Source organism: Schistocerca gregaria, chromosome 5, assembly GCF_023897955.1.
Source record: "Schistocerca gregaria isolate iqSchGreg1 chromosome 5, iqSchGreg1.2, whole genome shotgun sequence".
In the NCBI taxonomy this organism is placed as follows: domain Eukaryota; kingdom Metazoa; phylum Arthropoda; class Insecta; order Orthoptera; family Acrididae; genus Schistocerca; species Schistocerca gregaria.
In genome coordinates, this window is record NC_064924.1 from 101,236,102 (window position 1) to 101,254,174 (window position 18,073).

At 45.3% G+C, this 18,073-nt stretch overlaps 1 protein-coding gene across 1 annotated transcript in view; it reads right to left on the reverse strand.

The window, feature by feature from the left end:
* LOC126273246 (uncharacterized) overlaps positions 1-18,073 on the reverse strand; it is a 143,802-nt gene that overhangs the window by 15,486 nt on the left and 110,243 nt on the right. The window contains exon 3 of the mRNA XM_049976790.1: positions 13,018-13,353. Within this exon, the coding sequence (XP_049832747.1) occupies positions 13,018-13,353 (336 nt within the window). The remainder of the gene's footprint in view (positions 1-13,017; positions 13,354-18,073) is intronic.

Here is an 18,073-nt window from a genome sequence, read left to right on the forward strand (position 1 = left end):
GTGCTCGACTGTTTGGTGCTTCCGTAACCAAGGCACCCGAAGTGTTTGGTGTTCCAGGAGGCACCGCTTCGACGGTTTATACTGCAAAGCGAATAAACATCATCCGCTAAGTCACAACTACGACGAAAGTGTGAGTAGAGTGATCGTGCAGACGGTAATTAAAGAGGGTTGAGGCGAGAAACAATAGGACAACAGTTCACTGCGGAACTGAATGTGGCACTTGCGAACCGTGACAGCACCAAAACAACGACAAGGGAGCTTTAGAAGCTGGGAATTGCAGGGCCAGCTGGAATTTCAAAACCACTCATCAGTGATACAAGTGCTCGTAAAAGGAAAATGCGGTGCGAAGCCATAAATATAGGCCGTGGGACAACGGAAGAAAGTCACTTGGGCGAAAGAGTCTTGTTGCACATCATTTCCAACTTCTACCCGAGTTTATGTTCCAGTTAGCTTGCAAGGTTGCATTACTGCCAAGGATTGAACCCAGTACGTTGTCCTCGATGGTGAGTGTTCATCGGAGGTGAGGGTATCATCTGGAGTGCCCCAGGAAAGTGTGGTAGGTCCGCTGTTTTCTATCTACATAAATGATCTTTTTGATATGGTGGATAGCAATGTGCGGCTGTTTGCTGATGATGTTGTGGTGTACGGGAAGGTGTCGTCGTTGAGTAACTGTAGGAGGATACAAGATGACTTGGACAGGACTTGTGATTGGTGTAAAGAATGGCAGCTAACTCTAAATATAAATGAATGTAAATTAAAGCACATGAATAGGAAAAAGACTCCTGTAATTTCTGAATACTCCGTTAGTAGTGTACCGCTTGACACAGTCACGTCGATTAAATATTTGGGCGTAACATTGTAGAGCGATATGAAGTGGGAGAAGCATGTAATGGCAGTTGTGGGGAAGGTGGATAGTCGTCTTCGGTTAATTGGTAGAATTTTGGGAAGATGTGTTTCATCTGTAAAGGACCTATTCTTGAGTAATGCTCGAGCGTTTGGGATCCCTATCAAGTCGGATTGAGGGAGGACATAGAAGCAGGTCAGAGGCGGGCTGCTAGATTTGTTACTGGTAGGTTTGATCATCACGCGAGTGTTACGGAAATGCTTCAGGAACTCGGGTGGGAGTCTCTAGAGGAAAGGAGGCGTTCTTTTCGTGAATCGCTACTGAGGAAATTTAGAGAACCAACATTTGAGGCTGACTGCAGTACAGTTTTACTGCCGCCAACGCATATTTCGCGGAAAGACCAAAAAGATAAGATAAGAGAGATTAGGGCTCGTACAGAGGCAGTTATTTTTCCCTCGTTCTGTTTGAGAGTGGAACAGGGACAGAAGATGCTAGTTGTGATACGAGGTACCCTCCGCCACGCAACGTATGGTGGATTGCGGAGTATGTATGTAGATGTAGATGTAGATTATGTGACCATTTTCGCTGACCGGGTCCATCCCACGGTGCATTGTCTGTATCTCAATGGTTGTCCTGTACTCCAAGACGACGGGGCCCCTGTTCACGCAGATTTCATCGTCCAAGACGGCGTTTTTGAGATCGAGGATTAATCATCGCCTCTCCCCTGCCCACCACAGTCACTAGACCTCAATATTATTGAGCCTTTGTGGAGTATATGGTGCATGATTGCTTTTCACCTCCAGCATCGTTACCTCAACTTGCCACTATTCTGCACGAAGGATAATGTAAGATTCCCTTGGAAACCATACCTGTACTTATCCATTCGAGGAGACTGGAAACTATTTGTGGCACTTGCGAACCGTATGGTAATGTGTTATGTGGGTGTTTCGATGTTTTCCTCCACCCTTTCTAGCTTCGTGACGTGCCTAGGAACAGTCATGTAGCAACCAAAGAAGTGTTCGCCACTTGAAAGTGTAAGCACGTAAAATAATTGTTTAAGAGGCTTCGTGGACAGCCGCGACACTTTGATGTTAAAGTCGCGAAATTTATAAAAGAAAAATGTCATAGTGCAGGTGGGAAGGATGATGGAATTGTCACTAAGCAAGCATTGAGTAGGACGATGGTGTGCAAAATATGACATTAGGGACACGATGTTAACAGGAGTAGAACTGAAGTATCTATACTAAAGAAGGAGGAGAAACGTGCACTCAATAAAACTGAAGCATCTCTATGAATAAATGTGTGTTAGGCAGCACTGTCTGTATGAAACTTCCTGCAGAGTAAAACTGTGTGCCGGACCGAGACTCGAACTCCTTGCCTTTCGCGGGCAAGTGCTCTGCCGTCTGAGCTACCCAAGGTCCCGAGTTCGAGTCTCATTCTAGCACTATCTGTAGTCATATGTAAATTTATGGTTGTTGGGGGGGGGGGGGGGGGGAGGTGGAGAAAGGAAAGGGGAGGGATAAGTGATGCAGCTGCGTCGGGACATGACACGAAATCAGCAGCGACGAGCGAAAGGTTGTACGAAACCCGTACTGGAACGCAGTATCTCCTGCTTACAAGGCAGGTGCGTTAATCACTGCTCCACTTGGGACACAGTGTTTTTCGCAGTGCGTGGACTATCTCACGGCCGACCCACATTCCCACGGAGCGCCGCCTATCCGCGAACCCTGTCCATTTTTTTATGCTCCCTATTCTGACACTCCTGCAGGAGGTCGGACATACTTTTGCATGCGCACTGAAGACGGTGGATTCATTGCCCATTTAGGCGAATTAATTACATGAATGCGTTGGTTGGTTGATTCGGGGGGAGGGGACCAAACAGCGAGGTCACCGGTTCCATGCGATTAGGAAAGGATGGGGGACGGGAGTCGGCCCTGCCCTCTCAAAGAAACCATCCCGGAATTTGCCTGAAGCGATTTAGGGAAATCACGGCAAACCTAAATTAGGATGCGAGTCCCGAATGCGAGTCCAGTGTGCTAACCACTACGTCACCCTGCTCGGTATATCAACGCGTGGTGTCTTTCTTTCGGACATGTCCGAAACAACAGACAGTACGTATTCATGTAATATCTGTAGCGTTATGAGAAATGTAAGGAAAGGCCAGCTTCGTGAGAACTTTGGACGTACAGAACTGGGCTACATCGTGTAACGTTCCCTCTTTCTGTTTATTTAGGTTTGATTTGTTTGATTGTTATTCTTTATTTCTATTATTCGGAATCTTTTTTTTTTTTATTAAATTGAGCCTGAAACTTACGTAATAAATACTTCGCGTGAAGTACGATTTGCAGCATAAACAAAAATTTATTTCGGAAATGTAATCCACTGAATATTAAAAGTAAAGCTTTTAAACAACGCGCGTGACTGACTAGATACATTCAGAGGGTACGTACATTCGCGTGCGAGTGGTTGCGGTCTGATGAGAAATTTTCATTGTGAAATAATTTCGTCGTAACACACTCGGAGATTGCGAACGTACATTCAGAGTAGAGGCACGTACGTTCTATCATTCCCCGTGGCCTGGGTAAAAGAATGGCAATTATTTAAATCTAAGAGTATTTCTTTTGCATCGGACTAGTATTTTTATAAGAAAAAGAAGATTGCAGGTTCTGAATGTCTCGGCAAAACGAATCGGAAGTAATTTTAGCGGCCACGAAAGGAAAGTAGAGAGCACAATCACGTACCTCTATTGTTGAGCAGCGCCGTTTTGAAGATCTTCGGTTCCATCTAAAACTCGCCTTCTCTGCTTAACATAAATACTCCATAGGCATGGGAATAAGGCTTGTTGTGCGATGAAAATAATATAAAACACATCTTGCGTCTTTTAACTCATTCATTTACCACACACACACACACTAGTAATTAGACAGTACGACATCCCACCAGCCCATCAGAACAAAAAGGTAGTCGTTCCTACAAGAAATAAAAAACGAAGGGCGAAATTGTTCCTATGTCTCTCAAAGATAAAAAGTTTACCAGATATTTCTCTGGTGTGTCACTGGAACAATTTTTCAGCACCTCTGCGATTAAATCACAATATTTTCAGTTCCTTTACAATCGCTAGTAAATAAGCTTCGAAAAACATTATTTTGTTCCTTGGGATCTGGTTCTAAAACAGGGCGGAGGGCGTAGTTTCAAAAGAGGTACACTACAGTAGATTTTTACGAAAAAGTAAATCATCACGACCAACAACGAGAGAGCAGCTGCTTCATGGGTGGCAGGGAATGAGCCACCGTTTTGATACTTGCGTAACACATCGTACTCACATTACATGCATAAAAATTTGAACTTTTCTCTTTCCACTTACGTTGGAATTGTTTTTATATCTTCTGTAGTTTGGAATCAATATATGTTTGAAATCTCTTCCGTCTTTTAGAATAGTTCTGTTTATGGAAGAAATTCGGAAGTTCTTAATACGGAACAAGAAATACATATGAAACGTGCAAAAAATAAATTTTTAATTGTTACCAAAGTGCATGAAAATATCGATAGAATCAGAAACGAGGACATTATGAAAAAATTTCGGGTACACACTTTACAAAAACAGTTAGAGAAAACACTGCAAAATTGTATGCAGCGAATGGCAATAATGTTAAAAATTTTCAAGCTATTGGGAAACTGGTATTGCGGGATAACTTCGAAAGTATGAACATCATGCCGAGTAAGGCCAGTGGTGCCTCATAGCAGAATATCATCATCAGACAGATGATGAACAGTGGTACATGCCTTCGTTCCATGAGTGAGTACAGAGGGGTTTGGAATTTAATACCGCCGGCGTTCAGTAAACAATTACTAGCATTTCAGACCAACAGCGCATAAGTTAAGCCAAAATACATCGAGGCGACAGTAGTCGTGGTGGAGCGATATGCACACATACAGATGGCGGTAGCATCGCGTACACAAGGGACAAAAGAACAGTGTTTTAACGGTGCTGCCATTTACAATCAGGTGATTCATGGGAAAAGGTTTCCGATGTTATTATGGCAGCGCGATGGGAATTAGCAGACTTTGAACACAGAATAGTAGCTGGAGCTAAACATATGGTATATTCCATTTCGGAAATCAGTATTCCGAGATTCACAGTGTCAAGAGTGTGCCGAGAATACCAAATTTCAGGCATTACCTCTCACTACTGACAACGCATAGGCCGACAGCTTTCATTAATCGACCGAGAGTAGCGGCGTTTGCGTAGAGTTGTCAGGGCTAATAAACAAGCAACACTGCGTGAAGTAACCCCAGAAATCAATGTGGGATGCACGACTAAAATATGCAGGCGGTGAAATTTGGCGTTAATGGGCTACCGAAGAGAGTGCTTTTGCTAACAGCACGGCATCGCTTGGAGCGACTTTCCTGGGCTCCTGAGGATTGGACGGTAGACGAGTGGAAAACGGTGGCCTGTTAAAATGAGCCCCGATGTCAGCTGGTAGGGGCTGATGGCAGGGTTCGAAGGTAGCGTGGACCTCGCGAACCCATGGACCCAGGTTGTCAACAAGGCACTGTGCAAGATGGCGGTGGCTCCATTATAGTGTGGGCTTTGTTTCCATGGAATAGACTGAGTCATCGAGTGGAAATGACCATGTTCGGCTACTTGGAGACCATTTGCAGCCATTCATGGACTTAATATTCCCAGATAACGATGAAATTTTTATGGGCAACAATGTGCCATGTCACTGGGCCACAACTGTTCGCGATTTGTTGGAAGAACGTTCTGGACGATGCGAACGAGTGATCTGGCTGCCTATCGAATATTTATGGAACATAATCGAGAGGTCAGTTCGTGCGCAAAATCCTGCACCGGCAACAATTTCGCTATTACGGACAGCTATAGAGGCAGTATAGCTCAATATTTTTGTAGGGGACTTCCAACGAAAGACTTGTTGTGTCCATGCGACGTCATGTTGGTGCTATAAACCGAGTGAAAGGAGGTCCGACACGATATGAGGAGGTATCCCATGAAATTTGTCACCTCAATACTTACCTGGCCCCATAAATACTTACAAGACTGACGCGAAACTCAGTCTCATTAATGGACAGGAGAACTACTCATCACAGAAAATGCTAGGAACCAAACGGATGCTGTCTCACGTCTGCGAATATGCTTGTCCCACATTCTCTGTCCCGAGTACCTTTGTGTGTAATTATGTTTGAGTGAGTTAGATGAAGGGATGTGTTCCGTGCTCAGCTGAATGTAACACGAAATGATGCTCAGGATAAAACAGCTCGTGATCATTCTGGAGTATTATGAGAAGTAAAATTCGTGAAGATGTGTGCATAAATGTTTGCGCAAGGGTTTAACACTGAAAGTGTTCTGACAAAACCTCTAGCTAAGTCTTCAATTTTAACGTGGTGGCAAAATGGCTCGAAAAGGGTTCTGTAGTGAGTATAAAACATAGCTATCCGACAAGAGTTCGAACGACTCAAAACTTTGTTGGAGTGAAGGAAAGCCTGGAACAAAGAAGCTTATGTCGAATCATTGTCAAAAAGGACTTACATCTATATTTATACGTGATTATAGTTATGGAAGAGTAAATGTGTTCAAGTCAAGTTAAGCGAGTGGAGTCCCTCCGATGGTTTATGGGTGAAATGGAAGCAAGACATCTGCATCGTCAGTGCTTGATTCCTTCAGATGAGGTCCTGTTCAGCCTGTCAGAGTATGTGAACTCACAGAGCAAGCACCGTTATGCATCATAAAATTTCAATCAGATCTTTGAACAACCGTTGTATAATAACAAGGTTGGTGTTTGGAGCGAAATGTCTGGTGTTCGGATCTTGAAACGACTCATTCACCAAAATGTTAACACTGTTTAATATGGCCAGAATCTGTTTAATCCATATTTGCATCCACACGCATAATAGGAACGACTGTATATAAAGCAATAGCATACAACCACTTGGCAACCTCGTCACGACATCATGAGGTATCGGTGAGGAGAGGACAATCAGCTGAGGCAACACAATCACCTGGCCACCTCGATAGCCTGATCTCTCTCCCTGTGATTTTTACTTGTGGGGCATAGCGAAGGATCATGTGCAGTCAGATAAGACCCACACATCGGGAGAGCTGCGTCAGGACACTGAAAACGCTACTGGTCCTATCCGTCAGGCAGAGCTGCTAAATGCGTCTCATACACAATGTGATAAAAAGTATCCGAACACCCCCAAAAACATAAGTTTCATATTAGGTGCATTGTGCTGCCACCTACTGCAAGGTACTCCATATTAGGTGACCTCAGTAATCATTAGACATCGTGAGAGACCAGAATAGGGCGCACTGCGGAACTCACAAACTTCAAATATCATCAGGTGTCATCTTGTGTCAGCCTTCAGTACACGAGATTTCCTTACTCAAAGATCCCTAGGTCCACTGTTTCCGATGTGATTGTGAAGTGGAAACGTGAATGGAAACGTACAGCACAAAAGCGCACTGGCTGTCCTCGTCTCTTGGCTGACAGATACCGCCGACAGTTGAAAAGGGCCGTAATGTGTAATACGCAGACATCTATCCAGACCATCACACAGGAATTCCAAACTGCGTCAGGCTACACTGAAAGTACTACGACAGTTAGGCAGGAGGTGAAAAAACTTGGATTTCATGGTCGAACGGCTGCTCATAAACCACACATCACTGCGGTAAATGCCAAACGACTCCTCGCTTGGTGTAAGGAGCCATATTGTGTGGAGTGACGAATCATGGTACACAATGTGGCGATCCGATGGCAGGGTGTGTGTATGGCGAATGCCCAGTGAACGTCATCTGCCAGCGTCTGTAGTGCCAACTCTAAAATTCGGAGGCGGTTGTTTTATGATGTGGTCATGTTTTACTTGGAGGGGGCTTGCACCCTTTGTTGTTATGCGTGACGCTATCACAGCACAGTCCTGCATTGATGTTTTAAGCACTTTCTTACTTCGCACTGTTGAAGAGCAATTCGGGGATGGTGATTGTATCTCAACACGATCGAGCACCTGTTCATAGTGCACGGCTTGTGACGGAGTGGTTACACGACAGTAACATCTCTGTAATGGACTGGCCTGCACAGAGTCCTGACCTGAATCCTGTAGAACACCTCTGGGATGTTTTCGAAGGCCGACTTCGTGCCAGCCCTCACCGACAGTGCAGCACTCCGTGAAGAATAGGCTGCCGTTCTCCAAGAAACCTTCCAGCACCTAACTGAACTTATATCTGAGAGAGTGGAATCTGTCATCAAGGCTAAGGGTGGGCCAACACCATATTGAATTCAAGCATTACCGATGTAGGGCGCCACGAACATGTAAGTTATTTTCAGCCAGGTGTCCGGATAAGTTTGATCACATAGTGTAGTATGATAAGTCGAGCACAGCGCTGAGTCGACGTCAACGGTGGTAATTTCCAGCATCTTCTGTGATGTTCACCAGAAGAGCTCAATCTTTATTCAAGATTGGCCTCTTTTATTTTGCCCATTTCCTGACCGAACGAACAAAATGTCACGAGCAGTAGTGGAGCGCGACATCATATTCCCCCTCAGTTCATGTACTCGATATTCGCATGACAGCAGTTGAGGAGTACGAACAAACGCGAGCAGCAATATCGTGACGCCGGAAGTCTAGGTTTCAGCACATCAAGATCCTGCCATTGTCGAATTGCGATATGTGTTGCTAAAAGATTCGGTTCTTACAGTTGATACAATACAATCTTCTCACTAATAACTAACATTCAAATCCGTTTTCTGAATTAAAAATGGATGTATAATATACTTCCAAAAAGAAAAAAGAAAAGCGACGCACCACGAAGGAATTATCCAAATGGAACGGAAATCCGCAGATGCTATTTACAGGTAGAGACAAACAAATGATCAAAATTTCAGAAAAAGCTGGATAATGTATTCAAGTGAAAGAGCTTCGAAAATTGAGCATGTCAATAACGGGTTAGTCCATGTCTTTATGCAAGCAGTTATTCGGCTTGGCATTGATTAACAGAGTTATTCGACGTCCTCCTGAGGAATATCGTCCCAAATTCTGATCAATTAGAGCGTTAGATTGTCAAAATGCTGAGCTGGCTGGAGGACTCTGCCCATAATACGCAACACCTCTTAATTAGGGAGAGATCCGGCGACCTGGCTGGCCTAGCTAGGGTTTGGCAAGCATGAAGACAAGCGGTAGTATATGTGAAGAACGAACGTCACTAAATTTAATTCAACATCGTCATACCAGGTTTTATGTTGTGTCATTACGTCTGGTTGGCACTGGCTGTAACTTGGACAAAAGGTGTAGCGTTTCTGAAGTACTGAGGTAGGTGCCAGTGAAATTCTTCGAGGTCTCCGTGATTAGCTTCCAAGCTGTCACCACTTTCTTCAGTGTCTTACCCATTAAAACCATCTGTCATAGGTTGCCCAGAGATTAGCATGCGCCGGCCGCGGTGGCCGAGCCGTTCTAGTCTTTTAAGTGCGGAACACTTCGACTATTACGGTCACAGGTTCGAATCTTGCCTCGGAAATGGATGTGTGGGTTGTCCTTAGGTTAGTTAGGTTTAAGTAGTTCTAAGTTTTAGGAGACTGATTGCCTCAGATGTTAAGTCCCATAGTGCTCAGAGCCATTTGAACCATGTGATTAGGATGCTACCACGCGCCATACACTATGATTACAGACATAAAGTTGAAGTAGCATAGAACGGCATACCTATATGTATTCTTGAATCTCACTCCAAATTGATGCCCACTGCGGTTAGAACCGCTGAGCTGGTAGCACTTTGTACTGAATTTCACACTCTGCATCCCCTACTAGTTTAATTATATATATCTACTACAATACTGTACACGAAAACAATAAGAAAAATTTCTTTACTTGCTATTCTTTCTGGTGGTCCAGTTTTAATGGTCTGCAGTACACGTCGTCTAGAAGACACATGACGTCGTTGGTTTGCGCAACATGTCGAAAGCTGAAGTGTATCAAAGATTCCAATTTCTGGATTTCCGGAAAGCGTCTGATACGGTGCTCCATTGCTGACTGTTAAAGAAGGTAGTAGCATATGGAATAGGTTCACAGGTATGTGAGTGATTCGAAGGCTTCTAAAGTTACAGAACCCAGCATGTTGTCGACGCCGAGTGTTCATTAGAGACATGGGATTCGTTAGGAGTGCCCCAGGGAAATAACAGAGGCACGCTATTATTCTCTATATACATAAATGATTTGGTGAACAGGTTGGGCAGCAATCTGCTATTGTTTGCTGATGATGCTGTGGTGAGCTGTGAGGTGTCGAGTGACTGTAGGAGGATACAAAATGATTTAAACAAAATTTCTAGTTGATACGATGGGGAGCTATCTCTAATTGTATAAAACTAAGTTCGTGCAAATGAGTACGAGAAACATTCGCGTACTAACCAGATACAGCATTAGTAGCATCCTGATGGACACAGTCACGTAGTTTAAGTATCTCGGCGTAAGTGACGTAGCAAAGCGATACGAAACGGAACGAGCATACGAGGATTGTGGCAGGATTGGCAAGAAAGGCGAATGATCGATTTCGGTTTATTGGCAGAAATCCAGGAAAGCATGGTTAAACTCTAAAGCAAACCTGATATAGGACGCTAGTGCGACGTATTCTTGAGTACTGCTGTTTGGGAGCAGTACGAGGTTGGATTGAAGGAAGACATCGAAGCAGTTGAGAGGCAGGGTGCCAGACTTGCTACTGGTGGGTTAGAACGAAACGGAAGTGTTAAGGAGATGTCTTCTGGGAACTCAAATGGGTGTCCCTGGAGGGGAACCGACATTCTTTTCGAGGAACAATATTGAGGAACTTTACAGAAGCGTCATTTGAAGCTGACTGCAGGACGATTCTGTTGTCTTCAACATACACTGTACGCAAGGACCACGAATATAAGATAGGAGAAATTAGGGCTCGTTTTTCCCTCGTTTTTGCGAGTGGAACAGGAAAGGAAATGACTAGTAGTGATACGGAATAATCCCCGCCACGTGCTGTAAGGCGGATTGTGGAGTATCGATGAAGATGTAGATGTAGAAAGACTATAACCTGCGAGTTGGTACAGCAGATACAGCACCTTGGTGGTGGTATTTCTGAAGTTCTTCATGTAAACAAGTGCGCGATATACGGGGGCGATGATGGCCCATGAACCCTCCCCCTACCTCCCAGGGTAAGAAAAAAATATAGTGCAGTGACGAATTTTTCCTTCAAGTCTACATTACGCAGATTTATAACAGAGGTGGAACTGGCACTCTTTTATCGTTACTTAAAAGTCACCAGTCATCTTACAAAATATTAAAAACACTCCATACCCCGAGGTCTATACCTCCCCCCCCCCCCCCCACCCCATTTATGTGAATGCTGTACTGCACCAGCTTATAACAAGTCATTTTGGATGTTCGTATTTACATGTTTTTCATATGACAGTGGATATGTCTATGACTATGACAATGATAACGGTATGACGAAGTATACGCTACTGGATATTAAAATAGCTACACCACGAAGATGACGTGCTACAGACGAAATTTAACCGACAGGAAGAAGATGCTGTGATATGCAAATGATTAGCTTTTAAGAGCATTAACACAAGGTTGGCGCCGGTGGCGACACCTACAACGTGCTGACATTAGGAAAGTTTCCAACCGATTTCTCATACACAAACAGCAGTTGACTGGCGTTGCCTGGTGAAACGTTGCTGTGATGCCTCGTCTAAGGACGAGAAATGCGTACCATCACGTTTCCGACTTTGAAAAAGATCGGATTGTCGCGTAACGAGATTGCGGTTTATCGTACCGCGACACTGCTGCTCTCGTTGGTCGAGATCCAGAATGTGGAATCGATGCGTTCAGGAGGGTAATACGGAACGCCGTGCTGGATCCCAACGGCCTCGTATCACTAGCAGTCAAGATGACAGGAATCTGGTTGTAACGGTTCGTGCAGCCACGTCTCGATCCCTGAGTCAACAGATGGGGACGTTTGCAAGACGAGAACCATCTGCACGAACAGTTCGACGACGTTTGCAGCAGCATGGACTACCAGCTCGGAGACCATGGCTGCGGTTACCCTTGACGCTCCATCACAGACAGGAGCGCCTACGACGGTGTACTCAACGACGAACCTGGGTGCACGAATGGCAAAACTTCATTTTTCCGGACCAATCCAGGTTCTGTTTACAGCATCATCATGATCGCATCCGCGTTTGGCGAAATCGCGGTAACGCACATTGGAAGCGTGTATTCGTCATCGCCATACTGGTGTATCACCAGGCGTGATGGTACGGGTTGCCATTGGTTACACGTCTCGGTTACCTCTTGTTCGCATTGACACCACTTTGAACAGTGGACGCTACATTTCTGATGTGTTACGACCCGTGGCTCTACCCTTCATTCGATCCCTGAGAAACCCTACATTTCAGCAGGATAATGCACGACCTCGTGTTGAAGGTCCTGTACAGGCCTTTCTGGATACAGAAAATGTTCCACTGCTGCGCTGGTCAGCACATCCTCCAGGTCTCTCACCCACTGAAAACGTCTGGTCAATGGTGGCTGAGCAACTGGCTCGTCACAATACGCCAGTCACTACTCTTGTGGTATCGTGTTGAAGGTGCATGGGCAGCTGTACCTGTACACGCCATCCAATCTCTGTTTGACTCAATTTGTAGGAGTATCAAGGCCGTTATTACGGCGACAGGTGGTTGGTTCAAATGGCTCTGAGCACTGTGGGACTTAACTCTTGAAGTCATCAGTCCCCTAAAATTTATAAAACTGCTTAAACCTAACTAACCTAAGGACATCACACACATCCATGACCGAGGGAGGACTGGAACCTGCGACCGTAGCGGTCGCGCGGGTCCAGACTGTAGCGCATAGAACCGCTCGGTCACCCCGGCCGGCAGAGGTGGTTGTTCTGGGTACTGATTTCTCAGGATATATGCACCCAAATTGAGTGAAAATGTAATCACATGTCAGTTCTAGTATAATATATTCGTCCAATGAATACCCGTTTATCATCTGCATTTCTTCTTTGTGTAGCAATTTTAAGGGCCAGTCTAGTGTATGCTGGAGACTTGTGCCTAGAGTATCTTTACAGGTATGAGTCGTGGCCCTCGCGATTCGGTCAGCACATTGTTGGAGAAATGCAGAAGTACGAAGCGACCCACCTGTCCAACCTGGGCGTATTCGCTGGCCGGCAGCTCCGCTCGGTGGCCCAGCGCCACCGCCAGGCCGTTGTCGCCCCCCTCCGCTTCCTGCGCGTCTTCCTCCGTGGGGATCGGCAGCTGGAAGCCCCTGGGCAGCAGCGCGACCACGTCCTCGTCGGCGACCGCCTCCTTCTTGAGCTGCTCCAGAAGCGGCGACCGCTTGCTGTTGCTGCGCTTGTCCGTCTGCACCTTGGGGACCGCCGAGGCCTGCGGCCGCAGGCGCTGCTGCGGTGGCCGTGGCTGTGGCTTGTACTGCTTCTCCTCCCGTACACGGATCAGTAGTGGACCCTGGGGCGCCTGAAATTACGTTAGCCAGTGACCAGTTAAATACTGTGCAAAAATGTTGGGTTCCTGCATAAGTTCGAGTATAATGACTTTTCTGGAGACTAGAAATCTACTCTTTGGGAATCAGCATGGGTTTCGAAAAAGACGGTGGCGTGAAACCCAGCTCGTGCTATTCGTCCACGAGACTCAGAGGGCCATAGACACGGGTTCCCAGGTAGATGCCGTGTTTCTTGATTTCCGCAAGGCGTTCGATACAGTTCCCCATAGTCGTTTAATGAAGAAAGTAAGATTATATGGACTATCAGGCCAATTGTATGATTGGATTGAAGAGTTCCTATATAACAGAACGCAGAATGTCATTCTCAATGGAGAGACGTGTTCCGAAGTAACAGTGATTTCAGGTGTACCACAGGGGAATGTCGTAGGACCGTTGCTGTTCACAATATACATAAATGACCTTGTGGATGACATCGGAAATTCACTGAGGCTTTTTGCGTATGATGCTGTGGTATATCGAGAGGTTGTAACAATGGAAAATTGTATAGAAATGCAGGAGGATCTGCAGCGAATTGACGCATGGTGCAGGGAATGGCAATTGAATCTCAGTGTAGACAAGTGTAATGTGCTGCGAATACATAGAACGAAAGATCCCTTATCATTTAGCTACAATATAGCAGGTCAGCCGGCCATAAATTATCTGGGAGTACGCATTAGCAGTGATTTAAAATGGAATGATCATATAAAGTTGATCGTCGGTAAAGGAGATGGCAGACAGATTCATTGGAAGAATCCTAAGGAAATGCAGTCCGAAAATAAAGGAAGTAGGTTACAGTACGCTTGTTCGCCCGCTGCTTGAATACTGCTCAGCAGTGTGGGATTCATACCAGATAGGGTTGATAGAAGAGACAGAGAAGATCCAACGGAGAGCAGCGCGCTTCGTTACAGGATCATTTAGTAATCGCGAAAGCGTTACGGAGATGATAGATAAACTCCAGTGGAAGACTCTGCAGGAGAGACGCTCAGTAGCTCGGTACGATCTTTTGTTGAAGTTTCGAGAACATACCTTCACCGAGGAATCAAGCAGTATATTGCTCCCTCCTACGTGTATCTCGCGAAGAGACCATGAGGATAAAATTAGAGAGAGTAGAGCCCACACAGAGGCATACCGACAATCCTTCTTTCCACGAACAATACGAGAACCGATAGAGGTACCCAAAGTACCCTCCGCCACATGCCGTCAGGTGGCTTGCGGAGTATGTATGTAGATGTGGATGAAGTTTGTAGTGTTTTTCCACACGTGTAAGAAATGCAACAGATGCACACAGCACAGACCTAAGTCATCGATAATATATATTTATCTTCACTATTTACAACTGTGTGCCAACACTGGGATATCTTTTCGATTCCGCGACTGTAGAAATCACTTAACTTTGTGGCAAAGAGTGTCGAGTCATGTCCGGAGAGCATTTTCTTGCAGAAAGGAAGGCCCTTGAAGGCTGTTCGATAGAAAGCGGAAATTGTGAAAATCTGAGAGCGTAACGTCAAGTGAGGAAGGTGTGTGCGGAATGACTTCCCATCCCAACTTCTGTATACTGCTTTTGGTCAGCTTAGAAGAACGCATGGCGGCGTAGCGTCATTTCACGTAGTCTTCCTGGTCGTTGTTCATGGAATGCGTCTGTAGGGCGTCTCAATTGTTACACCTCTGGGAAGCTATTCGTAGCACAGCACTTCACGATTTGTAGTGGAATGATTACATAAAAGTAGTTGTTGGTAAGGCGGGAGCCAGGTTGAGATTCATTGGGAGAGTCCTTAGAAAATGTAGTTCATCAACACAGGAGGCGGCTTACAAACACCCGTTCGACCTATACTTGAGTATTGTTCATCAGTGTGGGATCCGTACCAAGTCCGGTTGACAGAGGAATTAGAGAAGATCAACAGAAGAGCGGCGCGTTTCGTCACAGGGTTATTTGGTAAGCGTATAGCGTTACGGAGATGTTTGGCAAACTCAAGTTGCAGACTCCGCAAGAGAGGCGCTCTGCATCGCGGTGTAGCTTGCTGTCCAGGTTTCGAGAGGGTGCGTTTCTGGATGAGGTATCGAATATATAGCTTCCCCTACTTATACCTCCCGAGGAGATCACGAATGTTAAATTAGAGAGATTCGAGCGCGCACGGAGGCTTTCAGACAGTCGTTCTTCGCGCGAACCATACGCGACTGGAACAGAAAAGGGAGGTAATGACAGTGGCACGTAAAGTGCCCTCCGCCACACATTGTTTGGAGGCTTGCGGAGTATAAATGTTGATGTAGAATTGTTGACGAGCAAGCAGAGATGCATAAATGCTCACCAGCTGATTTTTGTGATTTTGGCTTAGAGCAGATTTTTTTAACCTTCTCCATTACATACAAATATCGCACGATGGTGCAATGATCACGCAGGCCAGAGTGGCCGTGCCGTTCTAGGCGCTACGGTCTGGAACTGAGCGACCGCTCGCTAGCAGGTTCGAACCCTGCCTCGGGCATGGATGTGTGTGATGTCCTTAGGTTAGTTAGGTTTAATTAGTTCTAAGCTCTAGGCGACTGATGACCTCAGAAGTTAAGTCGCATAGGGCTCAGAGCCATTTGAACCATTTTGCAATGGTCACAATTAATGACATTTGCCATTTCTCGTGTACACTGACGTGGATCAATGCGCACTGATGCGTTTCAACGATCTCCATCAGACACAGAATATTTTCCTTACTGTCGAGAGTCGATAATGTCAAAACGACCTTCTTTAAAACGAGAAAACCATTTTCTCGTCGTTCTCTGTCCAATGGCATTACCGCCACATACAGCGCAAATTTTTCTGTCTGCCGGCCGCTGTGGCCGAGCGGTTCTAGGCGCTTCAGTCCGGAACCGCGCTGCTGCTACGGTCGCAGGTTCGAATCCTGCCTCTGTCATGGATATGTGTAAGTTAGGTTTAAGTAGTTATAAGTCTAGGGGACTGATGACCTCACATGCTAAGCCCCATAGAGCTCAGAGCCATTTGAACCATTTTTGTTTCCGTCTGTCTCCTCTGCTATCACCCCTTTCTTGAACTCAAACAGAATTACATGTTGGGAATGTTACTATTCCTCCATTTGGCAAACAGCCAATGCTCCGGTCACTATCTCCAAATAAAATGACAATATATAAACCCATATACCAACAGTGAACTACAAATAAAAAATGACAGTCGATAAAGAAACCCTTAGCATCCGGAACAGAAACATGCAAACAAAAACTCTACGAACTTAGGCATCAAACTAATAACAGATATACAAGAATATTCGATCTCCAGGAAGTTTATTTCTTACATATGGCAGTAAAGAAAGAAGGATATACGTTCCATGATCTAGAAAAGCTCTAAACGGAAATGACTTTTCCCTTTCACATGCAACTTACAGTAAAGTAGTAATACCGTATCATAAATTAAGAAAGACACATACACACATAAGAGTGCCGCCCTCACCACTACCTGTTAAGTACCACTTCTACCATAGCCTCTTCTCCTCCCAAAATTCCCACTGCATTGGCAGCCTCCGTAGCAAAGAAATTGTCACGATTCCTTAGGCAACCTAGCTGCAACGTCGAGTGCAGTGACAGCGGTGTTGTGGAAATACACTCCAGTGAAACTGTTTATCCAGAGAGGTTTGACTCCAGAATGCTTACAACAGATCAATGGAAAGGTGTAAAACATGGGAGACGTAAGAGTTGGTACTCAATCAGCATCCTTTAGTTTTCATTTAACTTGAACATTAGGTCATCCACTTAAGAGAGCAGTTCAAACGACACCAAAGACATTGTGCGAAGCCACCAATTCTTAGAGTAATCATTTCCTTTAACAAACAGCACACATAAATCACATTTGTATACAAAGTTGCTACGTGGAACGTGTAAATTAGCAACCATAAAATGTGGGTATATGCTGCCCATTTACTTATTTATGTTTGTCCTTTTGCTTCTATTGAAGTGTTTCTTTGCAAAATGAGAGGAGCTGTAAAGACAAACATTTTTGAACTTCTTTTGAAAATATTCTCGCTAATTGTCAGGCATATTTATTTCAAACGAAAAATTGTGTATGAGATTTGTAGCTGTGTATGTCACTCATTTCTTCAGGAAACTTGTGTTAACGTACCTCTGCAACGCCTAGGCGACGTTACTATCGTCGCCGCTGCTGGCGCATGGTACCTGCGTGCGAGGTTTTGAAAGCCACAGACATTGACTTGACTGGGCAGTTGAAATAAGCAGCAGCTTATTGGAGGTCCTAATGTGTTTCGAGGACTGATGGTGCAGTTCACATGTGAAGTAACTGCTGTCTTTGGAGGTAGCACGTGGCTGACTTTTGCTCCTGTTTGGGGCAGTTATACTGACTACGGCGGTCTTGGAGCATTCCCTGATGAAATATATGTGGTGCCACCGCCAGACACCACACTTGCTAGGTGGTAGCCTTTAAATCGGCCGCGGTCCGTTAGTATACGTCGGACCCGCGTGTCGTCACTATCAATGATCGCAGACCGAGCGCCGCCACACGGCAGTTCTAGTCTAGAGAGACTCCCCAGCACTCGCCTAGTTGTACAGCTGACTTTGCTAGCGATGGTTCACTGTCTACATACGCTCTCATTTGCAGAGGCGACAGTTTAGCATAGCCTTCAGCTACGTCATTTGCTACGACCTAGCAACGCTCCATATTCAGTTACTATAATTACTATCTTC